This window comes from Polyodon spathula, chromosome 38 (genome assembly GCF_017654505.1).
Source record: "Polyodon spathula isolate WHYD16114869_AA chromosome 38, ASM1765450v1, whole genome shotgun sequence".
NCBI lineage: Eukaryota > Metazoa > Chordata > Actinopteri > Acipenseriformes > Polyodontidae > Polyodon > Polyodon spathula.
This window is the reverse complement of record NC_054571.1, coordinates 529,089-553,084: the sequence shown is the minus strand read 5'-3', so window position 1 is coordinate 553,084 and position 23,996 is coordinate 529,089. Positions and strand designations below refer to the sequence as shown.

The 23,996-nt window shown below is 39.0% G+C and overlaps 1 protein-coding gene and 1 long non-coding RNA gene across 3 annotated transcripts in view; one reads left to right on the top strand and one right to left on the bottom strand.

The window, feature by feature from the left end:
* Positions 1-6: 6 nt before the first annotated feature.
* LOC121304515 overlaps positions 7-23,996 on the bottom strand; it is a 31,072-nt gene continuing 7,082 nt past the window's right edge. The window contains exons 2-3 of the long non-coding RNA XR_005947963.1: positions 4,788-4,935; positions 7-780 (exon numbers count right to left, since the gene is read on the bottom strand). This is a non-coding gene — a long non-coding RNA (uncharacterized LOC121304515). The remainder of the gene's footprint in view (positions 781-4,787; positions 4,936-23,996) is intronic.
* On the top strand, positions 11,270-20,733 carry LOC121304513 (intercellular adhesion molecule 3-like). Of its 2 annotated transcripts, none has more exons than XM_041235677.1 (8): positions 11,270-11,503; positions 14,211-14,483; positions 14,813-15,127; positions 16,170-16,442; positions 16,812-17,084; positions 17,548-17,787; positions 18,254-18,520; positions 19,203-20,733. In XM_041235677.1, exons 1-8 carry the CDS (start codon positions 11,374-11,376, stop codon positions 19,403-19,405), a joined length of 1,974 nt encoding a protein of 657 aa, XP_041091611.1. In that variant the 5' UTR covers positions 11,270-11,373; the 3' UTR covers positions 19,406-20,733. The 2 variants fall into 2 exon arrangements, with proteins under 2 accessions (XP_041091611.1, XP_041091612.1); XM_041235678.1 differs by lacking the exon at positions 11,270-11,503 and adding an exon at positions 11,612-12,014.

Genomic DNA, 23,996 nt, shown 5'->3' with positions numbered 1-23,996 from the left:
GACATTCCTGTATTGCCAGCAGCAAGGTGTTGAGCAGCTCCAGATCCTAGCCACGCTTCAGTCCAGGGTTTACCAGCAGCATACCCCCTGAGCAAGGCATTGAGCAGCTCCAGATCTTAGCTATGCTCCAGTCCAGGGTTTACCAGCAGCACACCCACTGAGCAAGACATTGCGCAGCCCCAGGCTCTGGCCATTAGGGGTGCTGTTTCACAGTACAGCTAAGTACTTATTGGCTTTTCTTTAATTGGAGCATTGTGTATATGTTTGGTAAGACTAAGCACACCACACACCCTTTCTCAACAAATACCAACAGCTGTGAGGAAACAATAAACACATTTTCTACTTTTCCATTTCCAAGGAGCCCAGTTTGGTGCAGGAGGATTGTGGGTAGCAGAGTGTGTTTTTGTTGGTCTGCAGCCCTCGTATCGGCTTCCATTAGCATTGCTGGTAGAGGAGCGACTGGTTTACTTTAAAGATTTTTCCTATAATAAATCCGGATGTTTTGAAATATATACTGAGTGGACGTTTCTCTTCTTCGTGGTACCATGCAGCACCCTGTCACACAAGCCCTGAAAGGGGATCTATACAGGTTTATTTATAATAACCAGGCACTAATCACAGCTGCAACACACACACACACACACACACAAATTGTGCCACTTTTATTTGCTCAGACTTTAAACTACGACTTGAAGGCTTTTCACGCTCCTCCACCTGTCCTCGATCAGAGCGCTGTCCTTCCTCTGAGGGGTCGCTTTCCAGGCTACTCTTCCATTTCCTCTGCAGAAAGAAAAAGGTCAGTGATCACAGAGCTCACTTCACTCCTGCAAAGCCAAGACATCCAGGTTCTTGTCCTGCTTTACTCCCCAGCGCATGTGCCTGCTGCTAATGTTGAGTCGTGAACAGCAGCGCTAGCTTTGCCTGTTGAGGAACGATTGGCGCTCATGTTGGGCTCGCTGGGTTCAAGTCCAGCAGTTCTTTGCTTGAGTTTCAAAGAATTTGTTAATTGACCTCATATATAGTGTGAAGCAGCACTTTCCTGTGGGAGCTGGTGGTGCAGGGGGCTAACCCCATGGCCGCCTCTCCCTGAAGGTGGTGGTTCAAATCCTGGTGAGTTCCTGTGGTAAGTAATGCTCTTGGTTAAGAGTCATGGTAGTGGTTGTAAGTCAGAATGTTGGTTGTAAGTAGTGATGCTGGTTGTAACTAACAATGTTGGTTGTGTTTCCACAGATGCAGGAGGAGGAGGGCAGCCTCCCCAGAAGAGCAGGAAGAAGAGGAAGAAGAGGATGAAGAGGGGGCGTGGGGCCCCCGGCTGCAGGGGAGGTGGAAGACAGGGGTGTTGGTGCCAGGTCAGAATGGTAGTGTCAGTTTTTTTTTTTTTAGAAAAAAAAAAACAAACAATAAGACAATTCTGACCTGGTACCAACACCCCTGTCTTCCACCTCCCCTGCAGCCGGGGGCCCCACGCCCCCTCTTCATCCTCTTCTTCCTGCTCTTCTGGGGAGGCTGCCCTCCTCCTCCTGCATCTGTGGAAACACAACCAACATTGTTAGTTACAACCAGCATCACTACTTACAACCAACATTCTGACTTACAACCACTACCATGACTCTTAACCAAGAGCATTACTTACCACAGGAACTCACCAGGATTTGAACCACCACCTTCAGGGAGAGGAGGCCATGGGGTTAGCCCCCTGCACCACCAGCTCCCACAGGAAAGTGCTGCTTCACACTATATATGAGGTCAATTAACAAATTCTTTGAAACTCAAGCAAAGAACTGCTGGACTTGAACCCAGTCCATCTCACTTCCATGGAAGAGCTTGCATTTTAGAGGAAATTTATTTGAAAATAAAGGAAGAATATACCTGGATTTGAACCCAGTCCCCCAAAGTGAACAACACAGCATGCTGGGGAATGAGCCCACTGTGCCAACTATCTCCTTGTGATAGTCTATCATTGCACAGAAGACCTTCTATTATCCTGTTTATATTATTGGTATGCTAAGATCACACGCCTTGTCCTGTTACATAAACCCAGGTCTATCAAAATGGGTAAAATGTTTGAAAATGAAAAAAAAAACACACACTCCTAACATGGGTTTGAATCCACTAACCTGGAACTCACAGCACCTAGCTCTACCAACAGAGCTAACCAGCTGACTGGTTCTCTGACTGCGTGAAACACATTATTACACTGTGTGATGTGGACCTGGCGCTAAGATGGGATGCAGCTTCATTTGTGACGAACTGGACTCGAACTGAAACCTTATTGATAAAAAGGTAAATTAAACACTAGTTTTAAAACTTTTGCCTCATGGGGGGCTTGAACTAACTACTCTGAAAAAAATCAGAGTCTAATGCTCTAACAACGAAGCCAGCCAGCGCGCTACTCCAGCCTGCTGTCATATTCCTGCCAGTACTTTAACTAATGATTTATACAATACAATATCCAATAAAACGGTCTTCTATTGAATCTGACAGATTGAGTTATTGTGAGTTAATTTTGAACCCAGAACTCAAAGGGGAGAGAGAGAAGATAAGCAAGTGAACTAGCCCACTGCACCACCTGACTCCTTGTGGCAGTGTGGCAGTGTAACCTTGTATATGAGATTCACTTCCCTTGTCAGAGCGCACATGCAGCGTCATGCCACTGAAGAGAGGCGGGCTTATCAAACCCAAACCTCTTATACAGCTGGTCCATAAGGTAAATTAAACAATATCTCTGAAAATGATGGGGGGAAAAAAAAAAAACCTATCTTAAATCTCATGTGGGCCTTGAACCAGCTGCCAAGAGAACTAAAGGCTGTTGCGTTACTAACTGAGCCAGCCAGAGAGCCGTTTAAACATCAGTCAAATGCTCCTCAGTATTTGAATTCTTCATGAGTGCAGCTGAGGGGTTGCGAGGATCATGATATAGACCAGCCACTCGCCCCCTGCTGGGTTTACCTTTAACATTGCAGCAAAGATTCTGCAACAATAAATGTAAAAAAAAACAAAGCATTTCATTTCACATTGAATTCCCCTGCCCAGGTTTGATCTCTGTCTATGATGGGTCACATGGATGGAAAGCTAGTTAACTAGACCTCTACTATTCATCTCCCAGAAGAAAGATCCTGTTTAACGTTGTCTATAAGGTTGATTCTTTAAAAATGAAAGAATACACAACTGAGTAATTGAACACTGTGCACCAAGTGTAACACACGAGAAGCAAACAAACACACTGGACCTCCTGCCTGCAATCAGGAACTGCATTTAACATTAACAATCAAGAAATATGTGAACCCACAGCCCTGAGGTCATGAGTGTTGCTGCTATAATAACTGAGCTACCTGGCCAGCAGATCTTGTGAACAAAAAAATATAGCATATTCTACCGTGGTTAAAACCACCACCCTCCACGAATAATGAGGTATCACATACCATGGACAATACATTAATATATACACAAGACTGAGCTGCTGGCGACCGTGTACATTTCCCTTGGCATGCAATACCTCTTTATTCCACTTTAAAAAAAAAAAAAATCGTAAATGTTTTTCATGAAAATATCGCTTTTTGTTTTTTGACAAAAAAAAGTAAAAAAAACAAACAAAATACAACATTGAAGCGCATTAGCACATAAACAGCGCACTAATAAACCCATAACTCGAACATCTGATAATACAAAATCATAAATTCAGTGTAAAATGAATGAAAAACGACTTAGGCATACTTGCAGCGGTAGGAGGTTATGGGTTCTGAAATGTCATGACCTCCTACTGCTGAATGTCTGTCTCAAGACTCCACCCAGCGGTGGAATGGGGTAATGCATGTCCAAAACCATACTGAGCCTCATTGTTATTATTACTCATTATTCCACTGGAGGGCGTTTGTTCTTAAAATGTCGACCACGATAGAAAATGCTGTATTTTTGGCTCACGGGGCCCTGTTTCCTCGGTAGTTCAGTTATTAGAGCTGCAGACTCCTAACCTCAGGGTTGTGGGTTCGAGTCTCTCTTGATTGTTAATGTTAAATACATTTCCTGCTTGTAGCCAGGTGCTCCAGTGGATTTGCTTGCTTGGTGCACTGAGTTCAGTTACTCATATCAGTTCTCACTCATTTTTAAAGAATTAACCTTATAGACAATGTTACACATTGTCACATCCTAGACAGATGCACAGTACAGAGTCTAGTTCATTGACTCTGTAGTCATGTGACCATTGGATAGGACAGGGTTAAAATCTGGGCAGGGGAAACCAATGTAATATTAAATGCCTTGTATTTTACATTCATTTTCGGTAAGATTTTGTACGTTTTTCGATTGTGCCGTTCACATATTAAACTGTTCAACGCCGTCCTTACTGTTAGGAGGAAGAACATACCTTGATGAAGATAACAACAAAAAAGGCAGATACACAATGCAACCAAAAACAAGGTCGTTTTATTACAAACCAGTACAAATTACACTGAAAAACTAAAATGAATGAGCAGTCAAAAAAGTGGTATATATATATATATATATATATACTATATATATATATATATATATATATATATATATATATATATATTTAAACCACAAGCAAGCGAAGGATAATGAAGACACTGGGAGTTACTTCAGTGGGGTCGTGTCAGGAGTTTAATAATATTGTTTTCGCTATCTCCCATTCACAGTGCAGCTGACTTCAGGTAATAGAAGACATGTCTTCTGTTAAAAAATAAATACAAAACAACATCCACTGCCTCCTCAGAGCAGGTCTTCTCCTTCTTCATCAGTTCAACACAACCAACAAACAAAAGGCTCACCTCAGGAACTCACCGCAAACCGCAGTGTTTAGGGACAGCAAGCAGCCTGTACATGGCCCCCAGAACCAACAGGCTTCTGCTGCCAAGCATTTGTGAACAGAGCAGCATTCCAGGGCAGACAGCAGCTGTTTCATATCAACCTCAAGCACTGTTAGAAAGAGTGTGAGGTTACCACATGATTCAACTGTGCAAGGATACATACAGAATTCAAAGCTAGCAAACAGCACTATGCACAATCTGAAAAACACTTACTAAAGATGAAGAGCACTTCATAAACAGATGCCAACTCCCTATTTTAACAGTTAGCTGCAAAATTTCATTTATAATCATTTACAGGACACATCTGCCATATAGATAACACCACAACAATGAACTTTGCTAGATAGCACAGTTCTAATCCTCATAAAAACAGTGTTTTTGTGCTTTTCCCATGCTTATACTATGCATTTGCCATCGATTATTCTGGTTTGCCATGTTTATTAATATGCTTTACATCAGTCTTACAATGCTTGCTGGTGCTTTAGCATGCTTTCACTATGCTTTTGTAGACCTTGCTATGTTTTTACTATGGTCAAATCATATAAGGGAAATGCATGGCTAGTTATACATACTATGAGGTCTTCGTGGTTGAAGGCTGAGATTTCAACACCTCAAATAGATAGACTCAGAAACTTGGTTTTCTCTTCTGATAGATAATCCCGGTGTCTCAGCTAAATGCATACTGCACACCAAGGTCAAATTTACATGGAAGAGTTGCTTTTAGGAAATACCTCAACGGAAATGTTTCTGACCCGAGACTGAATGTATGATTCTGTTTTAGCGAGGTGGAACTATTGCTGTCTTCTGTTGGTCATCTTGCTGGGATACCCTTGCAAACGGGACCTCAGCTTCAGTGGATGTATTGCTGGTTAAAACCTTTGGCATAGTTAAACAGTTAAGATCAAGGTGGCTGTTTCAAGGTGTGTGTTTAGTAAGTGAATGTACATTATTCTTTTAAATGTGTGCTTAATTGATTTATTTAGTCAATTAAAACAGATGAATAAATAAATACACAATAATAAAGCAATGTGCATAAAGATCACATGTCTGGACTCAAACACCAGGTGGCTATTTGGCACAAGTCGGCAGCAGTTAGAATCTCACAAAGTGGCTGTTTCCAGGAAACGAAGCCAGCATTTATCAAAACAATGTTCGCTTTTCCTTCCTGTGCATTTGAAACCCCTTGAGCACTCGGCTTCCTCCCTAGCAACGTTCCTGCTGGAATCTCAAAGGACGCATAATGATGTTAAACAGAAAAAACTAAAATAATTGCAGTGGTGCCTGTAATGGTGATTATAAAATTCTAACTCTTAATAAGATTGAACTGGAGCGAGTCACGACTTAAAAGTTTAATGCACTGTCCAGCCATATACCAAGATATTTATAAGCTGTGACTCGCTTGGTATATGGCTGGATAGTGCATTAAACTTTTAACACACATATTGACAAATCTACAAGTTTTTCAGCTAGTTTTTTTGTATATCACAACAAAGCATGTTTTACTCGTTCTAGAAGTACATTCTAGCTCAGACGTTGGTTCTCCTCATTCTTCATCATGAATGATTTATAAAACGGCCCCCAGAATCGCTCTTAGGAGACTTGATGTCTTATAGCACTCAGCGATCAGATTTGTGACGGGTGCTCCTTATCATATTCACCACTGCTGTCTTCATTCTTGGATTAAATGGTCCTCTCTACATACGAGTCTGAGCTATTGGTATTTATTAATTTACAGATCTCTGCTTGGAACGACCCCTATTTATTTGCCTAATGTGTTATAATTTTCATCTTATAATTTAAGAGCAGGTGAATTTATTAAACTAGTCCTGCCTATGGTTTCCACAGTCTTTGGTCGCAGCTCATTTCAGTTTGCTGAAGCTAATGATTGGAATGTGTTAAAATTTAAATTCAAGTTAAACAGTTGTCTTACTGTGGATGCCTTTAGCCGCAGGGTTACATCCCTGCCAACCGATATCTGTCCCTGCTTATAGTGATTCTTATTGTTTTAAATGTTTCTGTTTTTCTCGTTTGTATGAATTGTATTGTGTCGTGTGTTTTTGCTGCTATGGTGTGAGCCTGTTGGCCAGGTTGTTATTGAAAATGAGAATCTGTTCTCAATTGACTCATCTGGTTAAATAAAGGGAATAATAAAAAAACTTTCAAGTCCATCTTAATTCACTGTGACAAAGTGCCTTGGCTCATCTACACTGCTTTTGACTGCATTACTGGCTATGAAATCTCCAGTCGTGTTACAGATCAAGAGGCAAAACTGAAATGAATAAAAAGGGGTTTACCTTATCCCCCTGCACACACCCCCCCCCCCCCCCCAAAAAAAAAGCTACAACCTACTTACATACAAAGGTATTCTTCCCAAAGTTGTAAAATATTAGTTTCTTGACATTAAAGCGATTGTAGCTCACAGAATAAATACCATCAATGAATCTCAGCCATTTTGCAGTTGGATTTGCTGTGCGGGTCCCGGATGTGCAGTTTTGAAAGACACACATGTTACAGCATGTGCACATTTTCATTTTAACCCATGATATCTGGTACACTTCAGACTAAAGGAAGCTCAGTTTATATGCTTTATTCAGTCAACAAATGAATTTTTTATTTATCTTTTTAGAGGAAAGAAGCTAGTGAAGGGTTGGGGACAATTCCAGGTGAAATAACCTAGGAAGTGCAAAGCTGTCTGAAAGCATAGCTTGTAAACTGAAATTTCTGTATCCCTGTGTAGTACCAGATATAGCCTTTTTTAAATGGTCAGCTACAATTACTTAACAAATGTATTTCTTGTTAAATAATTTTTTTCAGTTGCTTGGTACAAGAAGTCCCAATCCCATTGCCAAACAGTATTCCTGGCAAGAGTCAAATTCCTGGCAGATGACAGGAAACATAGCCACTATTGTACGAAGTTCTGACACTATTTTCCATCGTATTGAAGGAAACGAGAAGCATCATCTGTTTGAATGTAGTCTTTTACTATTAGCGATTAAATCTGCCATCACAATGTTTAGGCATTATTGTGGAGCAGTTTATCATGTGTGAACATCTGCAGAAGATTCCTAATGATATGACAATAAATGCTGAGCTGTGCATACTTTGTATGCCACGAGAGAAATCATCTCTTTGGCTGATGCCTCAGTATTAAAATTTCTAACTGCCTGGAGCTTCCTTCCCATCATAGCTCGAGTAATTCCTGGAAGCTATGTTTCACTGACGGGATTTTCAGGACTTGAGTCACATTCTCTTGTGTTGTGTACAGCTCTGAAGATCAACACAGAGGAAGATAAGGACACGGGTGTGATTGTACTGGAAAGTTACTGCCTTGTTTTTCTCATGATCTTTCCTGGTTAACGCTGTTTAACAGAAGAAAACAATTAGTTTTTATACAGGGTGTCCAAAAAAAAAAAAAAAATGAAACAATAATTATTGTGGGAGGTAAAGTGTTGACTGTTTTGTGTTTTGTATCTATTGTTTTATTTCTGTATCTTTAAAGTTATCTAAATTAGGAATCACTGCAAGGGGTGGGGGGATCCAGACATTCACAAGAGAGTGCGGGGATATCAAGATGCACTGCTATAATTCAATTAAAAACAAAAACTGAAGCAAAACTGCATTGCTGTCATTTTGTAAATCTGATTATTTAAGTAAAATTTGCGTTTGTTTCATTGCTTAGAAAACCTGTCACTGACTGTGACAGAAGTACAATAAACCTTGGTTGCAAATCTCCCTCCCGACCTGTGAGGGTAATATTGAATTGTTCTAGAATAAGCACAACTTGCAGTAATGCAGCTCAAATGCACCGACACACGCAGCCTTTTCTGTCGGGTTTTATGCCACGTTCTGCCTGTGGGTTCAGTCAGTAAGTCAGCTCTCGCCTTGAAGGGAACGGTTTGAAAAGCGAGAACGCACTTAAAATAGACTGCATGTCAGCTGCTCAAACTCATCACAACACAGTCATAGCAAAACTAAAAGTGAATGCGGGCCGGGATTATTTTAGCAGACATCCTTGGAGGTTATTGCTGTAACACTCTGGCATGTATTAAAGTATTAACACTATTAAAATAAATTCAAAATTTTAATTATTTGGTATCGAAATTAAATATTATTTTTTAAGGTTTTTGTTTTGTTTGTTTTTTAATTATCTTGATGCTTCTGATTAATATGTTTTTGTTTGCAGAATAAATCTAGGAGTCCTTCTTCTAGCTGAAGTGCACAATCTTGGTGCGTGTTATATTTGGAAACTGTGCAACTCATTCCCCACATGGCGAGAACATTTTGATGAGGTAGACGCATACATAATAATACGACTATCATTTTTTTGGTCTTTCAAGGGGTTTTCCAATAAAAAAAATAAAAAAAACACCACCTTGGTCCCCTTCTGCTAAATACGGTCACACTTTATTTTAAGGTCTGTTAAAGGTTAATAAAAGCCTGATTTAATTTGGTAAATATTACTACAGTAACAATTTGAACCGATTTCAAGCATATGATCGACTGAGTATTGATCATTCATATGGCGCTGGTGTTTGATTGATCATCCATAGGGCGCTGGTGTTTGATTGATCATCCATAGGGCGCTGGTGTTTGATTGATCATCCATAGGGCTCTGGTGTGATTGATCATCCATAGATTGATTGATCATCCATAGGGCGCTGGTGTTTGATTGATCATCCATAGGGCGCTGGTGTTTGATTGATCATCCATAGGGCGCTGGTGTTTGATTGATCATCCATAGGGCGCTGGTGTTTGATTGATCATGGGCTATGTTTGATTGATCATCCATAGGGCGCTGGTGTTTGATTGATCATCCATAGGGCGCTGGTGTTTTCAGTTTTAGCTGGCCTATAATGTATTATTAACTAACAGTTAACAGAAAATAAATAATGTACATTAACATGTTTATTAGTTGTTTGTTAACAGTTAACAAAACAATAAATAAATAAATACTGTTGAATTCCATAAGTAATAAAAACATGTATTTGTAAGCAGTCAGTCTGTCAGTTCCACAGCCTTTCCCGTTCCTAACAGGGAGACTCATCTTCTAACTGCAGGCCAGCTCTTTTCACATGGGGGAGGCAGCCCGTGTACTCGGAATTGTGTGTCACAAGGAGTTCCCGAGTGACTCAGCTGGTACAATATCACGCACAGAGTCGTCTTTATCATTCATCCGTCCTGGTGATTATGCTTACAGGCTCTAAGAGGGCTCAAAGAGAGTTTGGTGGAGCAGTGAGCGAATGCAACACCCATTCATCTTTAAACGGCAGGGTTAAGGTAGTGTACAGCGATTCAAAATGAGGTGCGGTTGAAAGGAAGAGTCCAATAAATCCTCTAGTTTCCTTCCTCTCTCTCTCTGGAATTTCTCATGTAAGCCATTTGGAATGATGCTGCTCTTCCCATTTAACATGTTGAAAGTGTAATTCCCTTCCCCAGTCAAAGCCTGCACTAAAAGATAAGCAATTCTTATACCTTAAATCAGCATTGCTGACGGGAAATATGGTAAGGCAAAAGATAATTGTAATAAGAATTGCCCAGAGGTATTACAATGGCAAGGCAATGGTTTTGGTTCTGAATTTAGATCCAATCGCTGCACAAGGGGCAACTACAGTGACCCAATGGTATCATGACTTTCATAGTTTGACATATTAACTGTATCACAATGAGGCTGCTAGAATTCTTCCACTGATACACACTAGTATTAGCACAGTGTCCCAGCTGCTATATATACAGATAGCTATTTTTAAACAGTATGTAACGGGTTGAAATGTTAAAACACAAATCCTGTGCAGTTTGGTAAGGTCCAAGCGTTGTAAAGTTGCCAGCCTGATAACATAGAAGCCTATTGGAAAGCGGTCATGTGGTTGCAGCTAAGATATTTCCACCACAGGCCATGCCTAGGTGTAACACGTGCAGTTTTGAAAGCGACACATTTTCCAATGCAGTTTCACTTCATACCTGGTACTATATGAGGCTCCTTTCTTTAAATTAAATGTTTGCATGTACTTATTGTAAACTGCACCTATGTGATCTGGTAATGTGATGAATCTGTTAATTAGCACTGGTAGTTTCTAGGGGTGTTTGTTATATCACTGCGAGATGAGAAGGTGCCAGTTCCTTAGCGCGCTGGGGGACTCGGCTAACTCGGGTGACCTTATAGAGTTTCGTTTAATTCACGTAATGCATTCCAGATATATCCGTTTACAATGCTGCTTACTAAGAATATGATTCCGCCACGGATCATGTGTAGGGGCGCAGGGCACGCAGACCTGGTCAGCGTAGTGCTGCTGGGGGTCGAGGGGGGCGACACTGTGGCTCGTCCGTGTGGAATTGCTGGCATTTGAAGCATTTCTCAAGGGGTGTTGTAATGAGGGGAGGGGTATGTTACTCCCAGGATAAATATATGAAACTCCTCCCAGGAATGAAGAAGACTTGCTTTTAAGAGAGAGTGCTGGGGACTTCAAATTCTGAGTCCCTCTGTGCAAGCGACAGGGGAAGTCCTAACAAAGGTGTCTAAAAACACCATTTAAATAATAACTGGCAACCAATGACAGATTTAAACACAAAGGAAACGTTTCACTGGCCCCAAGGTTATCGTAAGACTAACACAAAGATCGTGGAGTGGGAGTTTTACTATGAAACATATGAATTAACATTCCAAGCAGCTCCTGTTAAAGGCACAGTACTTTCTAATTATTCCTATTCCGTTTATTATTATTATTATTATTTTATTATTATTATTTTTGTTATTATTATTTTATTATTTTGTTGTTGTTGTTGTTATTATTTTAATTAGACAGGGTGATGCACCGGACTTTTGGGAATTCCACTTTGGAAGGGTGTGAGGGGTCTGGTATTTTCAGCGCTTGGGGATTTCCACGTCAGTCTATGATACAATTGAAGAATAACGAAGGGGGTTGGCAGTTAGCTCGGGGTGTAATGCTGTAATCTATCGTACCATTTCCTATAAACGAGTTTACACTGGAAGCTGACAGAGAGGGTACGAGATAGCGGTCCTGAGCTGGAGTTCTTACTTGTTCTAAAGCTGGATTTCTATTGTGTGTGTGTGTTTTGTTATTTTTTTAAACTCTATTTTGGGAATGGAAACTAAGAAACAAAGTCAAATGGAAGTTATACCACTGCTTATTCTGTCTGTTTCGATATTACTTTTCTCTATAGCAACTAGCGGTAAGTTATGCCTGTATTTGTTTTATATCCTAAAAAGATACAGCATGTTATTTCAGTTCATAATTAGTTATAATTTAGAAACGAGAGCCTACAGACTCAATCAAAGTAAGGCACTGTGTTTATTATTATTATTATTATTATTATTATTATTATTATTATTATTATTATTATTATTATTATTATTATTATTATTATATTTATATGTATTTGTACAAATACCGTACACGTGTTGTTATCGTTTCAAAAATCTCTATAGCGCTAATCGATATATAAAAGGACCAGGACACCATGTGGTCAGGTCTGCCCCGGGGCTAGTTTAGCAAATATATATATATATATATATATATATATATATATATATATATATATTATATATATATATATATATATATATATATATATATATATATATTATTAATTTAGTAAAGCTTGTTCTTCCCTTATTTGTGCAATTGCAAACAGTTTATCGTGATTCTGTTCAGGTTACAGTAAGGATAACAATGTAAAAACACGATAGTGTAAATGTTATGTATATAGCGAGTCGTTTATTACTTATCTACACATAACGGTGTGTGTAATGCAGTAAACCTGGCTAAACCACACGTATTATCCCCTGTAAGAGATTCTAGCTCCGACCAGCACTGATTAACTCTGGAGCCAGATCTGCTGATAATACCCAGCTGTAAATTCCAGACACGCCCGGTCCATTTTAAAACCACTGCTGGAAGGAAGTGGTATGCATTAGGGTTGGAAAAAACATTCATGCTGCTGTTCGTTTGAATTTATTTCATACAGTACAAATCAAATTTAATAGCGCGTCCTATTTACAGAAACAGAAATCTTTACTAAATCATGTGCGTGGTACAAAATCAGCATTTAAAATGAAAAAAAAAAAAAAAACGCGGAACGTTGGTTAAGCATTTGAAGAGTATCAATCAAACTATATGCATAGACTACTACTGTGCGGCAGGAAAATAGGTTGGTCACCACAGCTATTCCGAGGAGAAGTGGCTAAAGGAGCTCTCTTTTAACAAAAACAGATTTACTGTTACTTTGAGGACCAAGATGAAGGATCAGGGTTATATATTAAGAACAAGTCAACTTTAAATTGGGGATATTTATTATTATTATTATTATTATTATTATTATTATTATTATTATTATTATTATTATTATTATTATTAACAACTAATCTATTATTTCTAGTGACTCACCAGTGTTGTTGGCAGTGGTCAGTCAATATTAACTAGGCTATTGCTCATAATCATCTTAACTCATTTTCGAAACCATCTGTTGGAAATTCCAGTCTGGTTTTCTAAGGGGACTTCTTGTAAAACACGTAGGATAGTGTAACTCATGCTGTGGGTCATGCATGATTTAAGATGTATCAGTGCCAAAGAGCGTTGAAACTCCAGACTTTACTCACTGCCAGCACTCCCCAGATAGCAGGACATCTTCATAGTATAGTCAAAAAAGCAAGACGAACAATATGTAAATATATACTAGGGAAGATGAAAAAGGCTCAAACTGCTGTTCTGTTTTATGGTATCACATTAGGGTGCAGGACAATAATATCCACACTGTTTCAAGTGGTTCACTACATAGTTAATAGGCTCTTGTCGCTGAACTAGAGTACAGGAAACAAGGTCATATTATCACAGGAAATGAACCATGTCGCAGCTTCCACTAGCTGAGATTGGCACCAATTTATAGGAATAACTTGGATGAAAGCAGAAATTCAAAACAAGAAGCATGTCTTCCTTTTGGGTTGTGATTGCTGTTCATTTCTGAACCACTGGCTGTTGCTCAGTTTATACCTGCTGTCACCCCTGAAGTGTTGCGTGTTTACTATGCTTTTCGCATGGTTTTACAATCACCATAGTTTTCTGTGACTTTTCTATGCTTTACCATGCAGGTCACTTGTTTCTAAAATTCATATTTATGAAAAGGTAAAGGTATAACCTATCCTACTCTCAATAAATGCAATCATGATATTTAATTGTGTGACAATCACATAGAACTGCAGCTCTAGCCATTGTTGGCACACATTTTAAACACATGTATTTTGCTTTTGCAATGATGCATTGTAAACACCACTGACCACAACTATGTGAAAGTGAAAGCCACCATTGCATGAATGGTCTTGTGGGAGACAATAAATTAAATATGAAGTTGATGATTCTTATCTTTTTTTAGGAGCTGCTCCTCTTGCCTGTGATGTGAATATCGACCCCTCTAGAGTCGTGGTGAGATTTGGAGACCCAGTGACTGTCAACTGCTCCACAACACGTGAAGATATATTGGAGGCTGCCTGGGAGGCTTCTGTTAACCCTGTGAATAAACCGAATAGTGCAACAGCAGTTTGGAATGTCAGCAGCCTCACTGTTTGGGATGCAGAGCCAAAATGCTTTATAAACTGCAGGAGTGAACCCCGTCAGTGTTTAGGAAAACTGGATTTGGTCATTTACAGTAAGAGACTTCATATACCACTTATTTTACATTGTTTGTAAGCTGACTGTACGTGGGGTGAAAACTATCAAATACCGTTGAACCTTGTCACTATGCAGAACAAGTTTAGTACTGATATATACAGTAAGTGGTGGGATCTGCACATGGTTCTGACAGGGTTTTTTCAGGATAGCATCGCAGTGTTATTTTTCAAACTTTTCTGTAAGGGCAGCGTTTGCATTTAATCTGCATTATCTTTGTGTGTTTGGTATATTTCTATACAGCACACTGATCTGAGGATTTTAGTATCAGCCTGTAGCAAAAACAAAGTTTTGTATGTTCACTTGCAGAGTATCCAGAAAGCGTCTCCCTCATTGCTCCTGAGTTTATGAAGATCGGTGTAGAATCTAATATAACGTGCCAGGTCCTAGATGTGGCTCCTGCCAGATATCTCAGTGTGAAGCTGTATAAGGGAGATGAAGAGCTTGGGAATAGAAGCTTTACTCATGACTCCACACGGTTTCCTGTGAATGCAAGCGTCCCCTTTCCAGTAACACCGACCAGAGCAGACAATGGATCCGAGTACACTTGTGTAGCAGAGCTTCAATTGGGACCAGGAGAACCAATACAAAATTCATCTCTCCCGTTCAGAATGTTTCCAATTGGTAAGTCTTTAGAAACTCTTTCCCTGTTTGTAATATAGTTTCCCTGTCCTTCAGGCAAGGGCAATCAGCAGCCAATTTTCTAATCAAGTATTGGACAATTGGCTAATAAACGCCATGCAAGAAAACTATTATAAAGAAGCTAGAAGACATACAATGTTTTTCATTAGATTGTGAATTTCTCTTTACACAACAGCTGTCATCAGAAGGAAAGCATTTGTTAATAGGCAGTTAGCTGCATGAGGAGTGAGGCATCAAGGAGATTCATCAATCAGTAAATATTACAACGAGGTTGTCAACATTAAAATCAGTGGCAGTCAGTAATCAACGAATGAGTTAAAACACACCAGCAACAATCATCTCAAAGCAGCAAATCGAAGCATCAGTTAAAGCTACAGTGTCCCGTAGACAGTCGTGTTTAATTTCACAATGAAATATAATTCCTGCGGATTCTGCTTTTTCAGAAAGTAGACCCCATCACAGTTTATTTTCACATCTCACTTTGCCTGCATTCCACTAAGGTGGTATCAGCAGTAGAGACATGAGCCTCCTCCCCACTCAAAACCTTCTTGCCCATCTGTTTCAAAAACTGATTAGCACCTTTCTGGGACTAATGCAGGTACTGTACCATTAGCAAGTCCAACAGTAGTGCTAATCAAGGTCTGTGACCTAACCAGTCAGTTTGTAAATGAACTGAAAGTCTTTCATTGCTGCCATTGATCTAACTAACCCCATTGTCCCCTGTTAAAGGCAAGCTTACACAGTGCTCTTGCAGTCTTCTCATTCCCCTGCCAGTAACAGTGTGGCCATACCTGGTGCAAGACAAAGGTCAGCTATGAACAGCCCGGCTCTAACACGGGCAACCCCAGATCTAAAACGACACCGAGTGCCACAACACTGACCGCGTGCTCTTGTTGTTCTTTGTGATTGTTCTCATTGTGCATGTCATGAAACCCAGGGATTGTACACACATCTCAAAGGCAATAGTACATTAGCAGTATGGTATATTTTAACTGGATGTTCAGGTCTGTTTCTTGTATTGTAGATTTTGAAGAGCAACCAATCCTTACTGTATCAGAAAATGTAGAAGTCAACCAGACATCTACAGTGAGATGCGAGCTTAAAAATGCCTTCCCAGCTGAAGAAGTCCAAGCAAAGCTGCTGATAAATAATAAAATTCACACAGAGCGCTCCAACATGGACAATGTGTATGTTGAAGAAAGTTTTACTCTGGATTCTGCTGAACCTGCAATGATTGAATGTCATGTGTCTCTCAGATCTTTGTCTAAAAGCACAAATAAAACTATTCAAGGCTACGGTAAGTAAAAACATTGTCCCAGTATTTTTACATCTCTGTGCTCTTTTATACAAAATAAACTCACCAATTTGTAAGTCATTATTTCTCAAGCTTACAAACATGTCGAACAATTGGCAAAATTGGTGATATGTTTAAAGGGCAAAACACACTGTAAGAACACTTTTAAACATGACTTGTTGAGCAAATGGCTAGCGAGAACCTAACCCCCTGTAACTGGCTCCAGTTTACAAATCTGTCTGTAAACTATGAAGAGTCAGTCTTCCTCCTGTATTCCAGCCTGGTATAATTCTGTAGCTATGCCACTGCTAGAGGACCAGATGAAGAGATTCTGAAATGGTGTACTGTACTAACATGTGTGTCTTGTTGCAGTGCTACCAGAGCCCACCGTTCACACTGAGGCTGTACTAGTAAATCATACAGGGATTGTTACATGCAGTGTGAATGGCTCAGTCCCAGAAACTGCAACCCAAAGGCTGCTCCTCAACGGTTTTCCTGTAAATGAATCTCACAATAGTGCACCCGCACAGTACGTGTTTAAAGCTGAGAAAGAGCTCAACGGAAAAGTGATTACTTGTGAGACTGAGCTGAATTTAGCTGCTGCATCTGTTAAGAAAAACCAAAGTGCCACCTTGAGTGTTTTGTGTAAGTATACAGTATGCCGTTGTTTGCATGTGTGTGTGTGTGTTGTTGTTCAAGCTTTCCAATGCACAGGTGAAAGTTCTGAGGTTTATAATATCCCCTTCAGTCACGGTTTTTTATTGACATTGTTAGAAATTTTAAAACAGTTTGTGTGAACTCTATGGAGTTTGAGAAGTTGCTCTGCTAAAACATTTATGCATTATAAAATAGATCCCTAGATATGAAACTTGACATGGTACAATTATACATGCAGTATAACAAAGGGGCCATTCAGGGGAGTCCCTCTATTTCATTCAGTCAATAAATGACAGATGCTTGTATTACTGAATAACTCATCCTAATAGAGAGAGATCATGATAGGGTCTTTATATGAATCTCTAAAAATAAGCTTTTATTATAAAAAAAAATGACATTGCATATTTAACTTGCAAATGTATCTTTTGTTTCTTATTTCCAAAAACTACAGATCCTCCCACGATAAAAACACGTTTCCCTGCCAGTAAAGATTTGAAAGAAGGAGAAAAACTCAGCAGCCACTTTGACTGTGAAGCTGAGGGAAATCCTCCCCCGAAAACTGTGTGGTTAAAGGATAGCAAAGAGTTTGATTCATCCAAAATACTGATGAGAGGAGATGGAGGAGTCTACCAGCTTAAAACTGTGAACAAATTGGGATCTGCAACTGCGACTGTGACAGTCACTGTGGGGTGTAAGTCTAAGCTAATACTGGAAAGTGTATCCCGTAGGCATGGCATGAGCAAGACTCTTACAGCTGACTGAACACCACCCTTGAGGGAGTCTTCCCAGTGGAAAGGGTCGAGGAGAGGGGAGGGGAGCAATGAGGCCAGTTCTTCTTCTCAAGATGAGAGTGCTTGTTGGGACATCCTAAAGGTTAATGTGAAAAATGCTTAAGCATGTTTTTGTAGGGCTGAACGTGATCATTATATTGTATTAATGACAACCCCACTTTTTGGAAGAAAGTATTGGGAAGTGTTTCCATGGGAACTGGTTGATTCTATAGTAGTATAACCCCACCCCACCCCCCCACCCCCGAGAAAAAGTGCAAAATGTATTCACAAGTATTGTGAAAATGTGCGCTATACACAGTGTCCCTTCAAAGAGCGAATATGAATGAATTATTATAGCACCTTTCTTAATCCGGTTCTTCCTTTCAGATGAGCCCAGTGTAATAAACCCTGCAGAAGAAAGTGTGCCTGTTGTGAAAGGGGACAGCGTTGTTTTTAACTGCACTGCTGAAGCTATCCCATCCCCTACATACACGTGGAAACACCCTGAAGCTGATAATGTGAACACCACGACGAGGGATAATGTGTCCACTTTGACTATCACAGGAGTCTCCTCTAGCAATGAGGGTGTTTATGAATGCCATGCTTGGAACATACATGGAAATTCCACAAGGAAAGTTACAGTTATAGTCATAGGTAATGTAAACCATTTAATGCAATTGGAGGCTTCCTACTTCATCTACCAATCTCCACACATCCATCTGCAACACTTATTTTATTTTAACTTGCAACTTTACCTAAAAGAAAAGATTGTCACCTAATTTAAGTCTGTATTTCTGTGAGCTTCATAGTCTTAACAATATCTAAAATACTGATAATCTGTATAACTGTAAAGTAAAAACATGAATGTTTGTAAAAACAACATAATCTTTGATTACTCCAGTTTTAGTATCGCCAGTTAGGGTGAGAGCATTAGAGCGAGGAACTAGGACGATGGCAGTGCATGATTGATTTGTTTATGTATTCTGTTTAAACAGGATCATTATTCAAAGTATCAATTCCAGGAAAGTCCTGGGCTAATGGCAGAACCATAGAAAAGACACAAAATAAGAGAAATCTAGATTACAGATGATGTCTTGAGTATTTGGCAGCACACGCGTTTCTGCTCTGAATGTGAAATAATGTATTGCAGTATTTTAACAAGAGAATACTTAGGAGAGTTCAGAGGGAAACAGAAACACTGAAAACAAAATGTGCTTGGAAACAAAAAGGTCTTAAATTAGCCAACACCCTCACGCAAGCAAAAAAAACAAGCACATTCGTAGAGTGGAATGAAATATGTGTTCTGCTTACAATTCATTTTTTATTTCCTTCACAGATTACCTCCTTCCATTAATAGCAGGAGTTGCAGCACTATTTGTTCTTCTTATTCTAATATTAATAATTGTCCTGTACCGTATGTACTACAAACGCCATAAAACAGGAGAGTACAGCCTCAAAGCAGGGAAACCTTCAAGTGCAAATGGCAGCATGGGACATAATGGAAAGGGGGCTGAAGAAATACCCTTAACACCAATATGAACCCACCGAAAAGGACGTTTGTCATCCACCTGCCTACCGTTCTCCCGAACCCTCACAAACCCAGCCAAGCACAGTATGTATAATTAAAGAATTAACTGCCTACATCAAACTTCCAAAAATGCTTGACTTTATGAAGGAGCCACATTGCTGTCAGTGATCCCTAGACCTCTGGCTTGCAAGTGCAGTGCTAAGGTCATGCTCTGGGGCGATGCTCTACTACAGTGAAAGACAGAAGGCATGTGGAACTTGTGTTTGCTTCTTCATGAAGACAGGCACATGTCCTCTTGTTTGCTCGCTCAGAGGGATTTATTTACCTTGCAGAGCGACAGGTTTGAACCCAAGCATAAAAACAAAGCCTTGTCTGGAAAAGAGCCCTTGTATTTATACTCGCTTCTGCTCATGTGCAGTATCAGCATTGGCAAGGACCCAATAGAATTCCAGAGCAGGCTCCTCTTTGTGATGTCATCAACGGTTTCTTAAAATACACTGCACAGAAATACAGCCTTAAGCTAACACTGTTCACTAAATTGATATATTGGTAGGTATTTAAATTTTTAAAATGCCTTTTTTATTTGGAAATGTAACTGTATACAAAAATGACTGAATATGCAATTGTCTACTGTACTGAAACTAACTGAAAATAACTTAGACGAGGTGCATATCAGATATCAGTTCAAATGTAAAGTTTATATAAAAACACAACCTTTTCTTAAATGGGTAAAAACCAAGTACGCAGATTCACTCCCAGGGCAAAGTCTCGAAAATCTTCTGAAAAACATAAATGAAGTTTGCAAGGAAGCTGTTACACTAAAGTTATTTTGCCCCTTTAAGTTTAAGCCAAGTTTCTTGTCATGGGTGGTTTAGAATCTTCCAGCAACACCCCACATTTTATAAAACAGTCTATTTATTTTTAACAAGATGTTTCTGATTGTGACTAGAATCATAAAACAGTGCCTTGAGGAATGTAATCAGTAGCTAACGTTTGTATCACTTTAACAAAAATGTTTGTTGGTTTATTTAATTTAATTTTAAAAGATATACTTAAAATGCAATTACATTTTTTTAAATGACCTTTTCAATGCTCAAGCTTTTTTATATTTCCACAAGTGATTGTAATCAAAATCTACAGCCTGCTAGAAGTCAACATGCTGCACCTTGACTTTGCTGGCCTGTTGATACTAGCCAGGTTGAAAGACAGCTGGTTGATGCTGTGCACATACCTGCACAGGTGACAGCCTCCAAACTCATTTGTAAAATTAAAGCGTATTGGTGTGGACTTACTGTGTTACAATTGTATGAATATACTATAATAAAATCATTATATTTTACAATGTCAGCGGTGTTATTTAGAACTGCAAACATGTGACCATTTTAGCCAGGATCTCTTGCGTTTGCCCTCATCTTAAATCATGCAGAGGGTACCACTGTGCCTACTGTATGAAATGAAAAGTAGGAACTTTCCTGAAGGAGCCCCCATCCACCCCTTTTGTAGAGTGAAGGGGGATTATTGGTAGAGAAGACAATTAAGAAAATGGAGCAAGAGTTCCTCCCCTTTATTCATCAATAGCACACATCTCACACTGTGATGAGCTTTGATGTCTCAAAGGGATATGCCATTAAATTCATTTTATACCATTTATTATTTTTTGAAATTGATCTCAACATTTTGTGTGGCCACTGCAAGGTACTGCACAACAGACATGCGTTTGCAGTGCGTTTCTTCATCTGTATGAAAGCAGTGAAGCATAGGAAGCGGCAGATGTCCACGTCCCCATACAGATGTGACTATCCCAGCCACGGGAATTCAGTGAGTTGTACAGTGCCTGTATGGTACAGCCTTAGTTAGCACTTCTTAAGCAGTCCAGTCTTCTGTTTGTTTTTGTTGGCTTTCTGGATGCTTTCACAGTTTATTTTCATTTTTGTGTTTGAATAGTTTGGTGGTGTACAGTAAACTCAATGCTTGTTTAATAGTAATCTATATGTCCATCTATCTATCTAATTACAATCACACAACCACTAAAGTGTTAATGCATTTTAAATAAGTTGGAGCAAAAGGGATAGCTAAGGAAACAGGAACAAAATCTGTTTACTGTAATAGTTATTTCCTCTTGCTTCTTGTGACCTTCGTGAAGGGTGAAGTATCCTCCCTATGTTGTTTTTTATTTTTCATGAGACAGCGGTATTGAAGCCAGCTGAGCTCTTATCAGGGTTCATGCACTGTTCTGATCATTAAAATCAAAGACAGTTAAGTGCTATGATTTCTCACTTGGACATTTCAAGGACCATCTTCAAGGGGAAGTTTAGTACTATTTATGGGGGAGGGAGGGTTCCTACATGTGTGATTAAGATATATATATATATATATATATATATATATATATATATATATATATATATATATATATATATATATATATATATATATAATCAGTTTATCAAGTCATATGATGATATGTTTCATGTAAAATGATGGCAGAGAAGCAGTCAGGAGGGACACCTCCAAACACATCTGCTTTATAGTTTACATAAGAAACAGTTTCCTTTCTTCCACTACCATTAAACTTGCCGTTGATGAGAGCGGCCTCCTGTGGCTTTATGTAGTACTGACAAAGTGATATTATATACAGTATCAGCTGCACTTTTTAGTGAAACAAATTGCTGCAATAGAGTGTAAATAAAAAGCGTGGAATTAAAATGCACCGTGCTTTTCCCTGGACCTTAAACACGCTCATTATTCAACACGTGATATATGATATGCAGGGTCAGTGTGCTTAAATTCCAACCATAGAAACTCTGGGATAACACTCACCAATACTATTCTAAAATGTGGGAACTTAATCGATTATTGGAAAGGTATTGGGAAGCGTTAAGCTTGTTATCTGCAAAGTTTGATAGGTGTTGGTTTGAATTGAAGCACTAAAGCTTTTTTCATATTAAGTGCAGTGCACGTCAAAGAGGGTTGTTTAGGGCTCAGCGTGATTGTACTGTATTGTGCGTGTTCATGAAAACACTGACTTTTGAAGCAGAGTATTGGGAACCGCTAGGTTTGCCATTTGCAACGTTTCTGATGGTTTGGGCTGAACTTCAGCTTTTACATTTTTTTCCCTTTCGTGACAGGCAGGATTTTTCAATCTAGCTGTATTTATTTATTTCAGTTAATTTTTTTTTTGTATGCTAAAGACTTTGTACATATTATTGTATGCATCTGAATGAACTGTACACATCTTTGCAAACTGGAGATTATGATAACTTTAATTATGTGATGGTGTCTTTCTGTATCATTTGCCATTCAAACGATTGCCCTTGATAAATTCTGATGTTGCTAACAAAAATAACCGGAGCTTTCTGATACCCTGCTCATTGCCTAGTCATTGCGCACTGGAAAGAAAACGCGTGCTAACATTGGAGTGCACATGCGTATGTATATATAACCTTTTTCTTCTTGTTTTACTTTCGATTTGAGCTGAACAATGCTAGCTGTGCTGTTTCACAAAGCGAACTAAGAACACTTTACTACAGAACGCCCATAAATGGAACCTGGAAATCCGATTATCTTTATTTTAGCTCTTCTGTTTTCTACTACAGAACGTAAGTTCCCTTTATCGTTTTATATGGGTTATATGGGTTCTTCTACAGGTAAACTAAAGGTGTTTCACATCTGTTGTAGCAGATTTTTATTCTAATTGTGTTCTACACGTTTGGGTTTCCAAAGCCCCTAATGCAAAATGATTTACATTAAGCAGTGTTTATACAGGTTATACTGCAGAAAACCAAGATTAAATGTTGCGTTTTGCATCCGTTACTGCTTTATATATATATATATATATATATATATATATATATATATATATATATATATATATATATATATATATATATATATATATTCTTTAAGAAAATGTATTGCACCTGTTTGAATGAATGGAACATACCGTTTTATTAAATCTGTAATATACCTGCATTATATTCCTTGTGAAAGACAAGAATATAAAAGTATTAAGTTAATTGTTATCTCTTTTAAAAGCTGCTCCTCTCGCCTGTGATGTGAATATCTACCCCTCTAGAATCGTGGTGAAATTTGGAGACTCAGTGACTGTCAACTGCTCCACAACACGAGAAGATGTAATGGGGGCTGGCTGGGAGGCTTCTGTTAACCCTGTGAATAAACTGAATAGTGCAACAGCAGTTTGGAATGTCAGCAGCCTCACTGTTTGGGATGCAGAGCCAAAATGTTTTATAAACTGCAGGAGTGAACCCCGTCAGTGTGTGGAAAAACTGGATTTGGTCTTTTACAGTAAGAGAATTCATATACCACTTATTTTACATTGTTTGTAAGCTGACTGTACGTGGGGTGAAAACTACTGAATACTGTTGAACCTTGTCACTATGCAGAATAAGTTTAGTACTGATATATACAGTAAGTGCCCCTACAGTATTAGCATCTCTGTGGGTATGCAGTATACAGTGATATATACAGTAAGTGCCCCTACTCTATCAGCATCTCTGTGGGTATGCAATATACAGTGATATATACAGTAAGTGCCCCTACTCTATCAGCATCTCTGTGGGTATGCAATATACAGTGATATAT

Coding starts and splice junctions, on each gene's coding strand:
- LOC121304513 (XM_041235677.1), top strand. CDS start 11,374: ATGACAGATTTAAACACAAAGGAAACGTTTCACTGGCCCCAAGGTTAT. Junction 17,085..17,547: donor TGCCACCTTGAGTGTTTTGT/GTAAGTATACAG, acceptor CAAAAACTACAG/ATCCTCCCACGATAAAAACA. Junction 17,788..18,253: donor TGTGACAGTCACTGTGGGGT/GTAAGTCTAAGC, acceptor TCTTCCTTTCAG/ATGAGCCCAGTGTAATAAAC.